The 2,876-nt window shown below is 48.4% G+C and overlaps 1 protein-coding gene across 1 annotated transcript; it reads left to right on the top strand.

The window, feature by feature from the left end:
- The first annotated feature begins 2,198 nt into the window (after positions 1-2,198).
- Positions 2,199-2,876, top strand: LOC136516186 (uncharacterized). The gene has a single exon (XM_066509551.1). It carries the CDS (start codon positions 2,199-2,201, stop codon positions 2,874-2,876), a length of 678 nt encoding a protein of 225 aa, XP_066365648.1.

The following is a 2,876-nucleotide window of genomic DNA, read 5'->3' as shown; positions in this document are numbered from 1 at the left end:
GATGCTAGAATCTTTCAAGTGAGCATTGGTAGTCACAGTCGCAAATTCGATGCTTCATCAGGAGAGACAAAGAACGAAGCATTGTTTTTCACTACGATGTGGGTGCTCTTTGGAAATCACAGTGGCAAAATCGATGCCTCATCGGGAGAGACGAAGACAGAGAATGCACCCTCGATATTATTTATTAAAGGTAATTTACATTTTTCAACCTCCAACTCGCATTGAAGTTCGTTTTTCAACCTTCAACTATAAAACCGGATAACGGATACCCTACAACTGTGAAAACCGAACAATTCAAAAGTGGTTTTCTATTTTCTAATAATAATAAAAATCTGGTTCGATCTCTAGAAGTTTGTAATTAATTTATTTTAAATTATAAAAATATAAAACTAGTTCATGTTTTATTCTAAAGATGTTATATATATATATATATATATATATATATATATATATATATGTTTATGCTATATTTAAACTTGTTTTTAATTTTGCACGGAATTTAATTTCGCATGGAATTTAATTGTTCACTTTCTGTTCTTTTACATGACAGTTCGCTGCCTTCGTCTCTGTGCGTGCACCGTCTTGCTTTTGGCCAAAAACAACTCCAGAGGCGGGACGCGAGCGCCAAGCCCAGTAGCATTACTATCCCCGCTGGTATTTATTTTAGATTAGAAAAATACAAAAGTAGTGTTTTTTTTCTAAAAATGTTCTCTACTTGTTTATGATCTATATATAGGTATCTGGAATTGGTTTATTTATGTTCCTATTGCTTTATTGCTCGTTGTCATGCTTGTTATTTATTTAAAACAAGTAAGGCCTAAACAATTTTAAATATAGCGTCAACATATATAACATTTTTAGAAGAAAACATGAACTAGTTTCATATTTTTATAATTTAAAATAAATCAACTACGAACTTTTAGAAAATAGAAAACCGCTTTTGAAACTAGTCGAGGACTAAATTTGTCTGGTTTTGACAGTTGGAGGGTGTCTGTTATCTGGTTTCATGGTTGAAGGATGCGAGTTTGAGGTTAAAAAATGTACTTTACCCATTTTTTAAAAAGGGAGCAGCTGCAGCTGCAGCTCCAGCGATACCCGCTTAGGGCACTTCCAACCCTGAAATAGTTGTAGTTTCCATAACATTAAATACTATGTTAATGAAGTATTTTTGCAGATGTGGCCGGTGAATTAAGGAAGAGAGACATTGAAAACCGTAGTCATTCGTTTCTCATGTGCGAAACAAAGTCCTCCCGCGTTCCCATGCAGCAGGAAACGCCCCTTCTCGCGTTGGGAGAGCATGCTCGTTTCCATCTGTCCATCCTCCCGATCTGCTGCGGCTCCTGTTCCTCTTCCCCACTGCCGCAAAATCACTCAGCAGTCATGTTAGAATAAACCACGACAGTGCCATGGTGTGTGCGTTAGTGTGCTGCGCCGTGGTGGTGTCATGTTAATTTGGTATGTCCAGGTTCGTGCCATGCAGGCTAGCTGCGGTGCGAGTTAGTGTCCAGGATCAAGTCATAGTTTGTGAGGAGACTAGTTCGTTGCATGATGACATGCAAGAGTGAGTGGTGTGCGTGTGTTGCCGGTTTGCATGGAGAAGCCGTGATGCCTGGATGAGCGAGTGGCTCTCAGGCATCACTGAGCAAGTCATGCGGATCATGGCATGATGGCCGGACGTGGAGGTTAGCTCCTTGCCAGTCCATGGCCTATTTGTAGCCCCTGTACTCCTCTGTGTTCATTGGCCAAGTCCAGTGAATAAGAAAGCCAACATACAGGCCGTTCGTCGACCGGGGCGTTCGTCGCAGAGCTTCTTGTTCTTTGCGTTCGTGTGAGTGTTCCTGGGCAGAGCCAACACTTGGTACCAAAGCCGGTGTATGTACTACGGAGGTTCCATCAGTCCACCACGACAACCGCCGAAGAAGAAGCGTGTGATCCCACGCAGACGGCCAGCGGCAACGGCGATGGCCGGTGGTGATGAGAAGGGTGAAGCCAGCTCGCCTCGTACGGTCGTGGTGGAGCGCGGTTTTGGTGGCGTCGAGATCCCAAAGCTGACGAAGACGAACTACCGCGAGTGGGCACTTGAAGTGCAGTGCAACCTAGAGGGCATGGAGCTCTAGGATGCCGTGGAGGGCGGCAACGCCGAGCGCGGCAAGGATCGATGGGCACTGGCTGTCATTCTTCGCGGTGTGCCGCCGGAGATGAAGTCTGGGCTCGTCGTGAAGAAGATGGTCAAGGAGGCTTGGGAGGCGATCAAGTCGCTGCGCGTGGGAGACGCGCGTGTGCAGGAAGCCAAGGCGCAGCACCTCCTCAAGCAGTTTGAGAACGCGGCGTTCAAGGACGGCGAGGCGATCGACGACTTCGCCGTGAGGATCGGCTCCATTGCCGCGGAGCTGCGCGAGTTGGGCGAGGACATGGAGGACGAGCGCGTCGTCAAAAAGATGCTGCGGGTTGTGCCGTCGAGGTTTAACCAAGTTGCATGCTCCATCGAGATGTTCGTCGACTTCAAGAAGATGTCGCTCGAGGAGCTCGTCGACAGGCTGCACGTGGCCGAGGAGCGTTGTGGCGGCGGCGAGCTTGGAGGCGAGTGCACCGGGCAGCTGCTGCTCACGGAGGAGCAGTGGAAGGCGCGTCGTCGTCAGCGATGCAACAAGGATCGTGCACGTGCGGGAGATGCACAGAACGGCCGTGGCGGTGGCCGCGACGACGACGACGACGCTCGTGGCACCACGAGCTCAGGAAGCGGACGTGGCGGGAGCCGCTTCCGTGGGCGATGCTATGAGTGCGGCGAGCGCGGCCACATGGGCAAGGACTGCCGTGGGAAAAAGAAGGAAACAGCTCTCCTCGCTGATGTCGACAACGAGCATACGCTCATGTAG

The sequence above is a fragment of the Miscanthus floridulus genome, chromosome 17, assembly GCF_019320115.1.
Source record: "Miscanthus floridulus cultivar M001 chromosome 17, ASM1932011v1, whole genome shotgun sequence".
In the NCBI taxonomy this organism is placed as follows: Eukaryota; Viridiplantae; Streptophyta; class Magnoliopsida; order Poales; family Poaceae; genus Miscanthus; species Miscanthus floridulus.
This window is presented reverse-complemented; position numbering and strand designations above follow the sequence as displayed.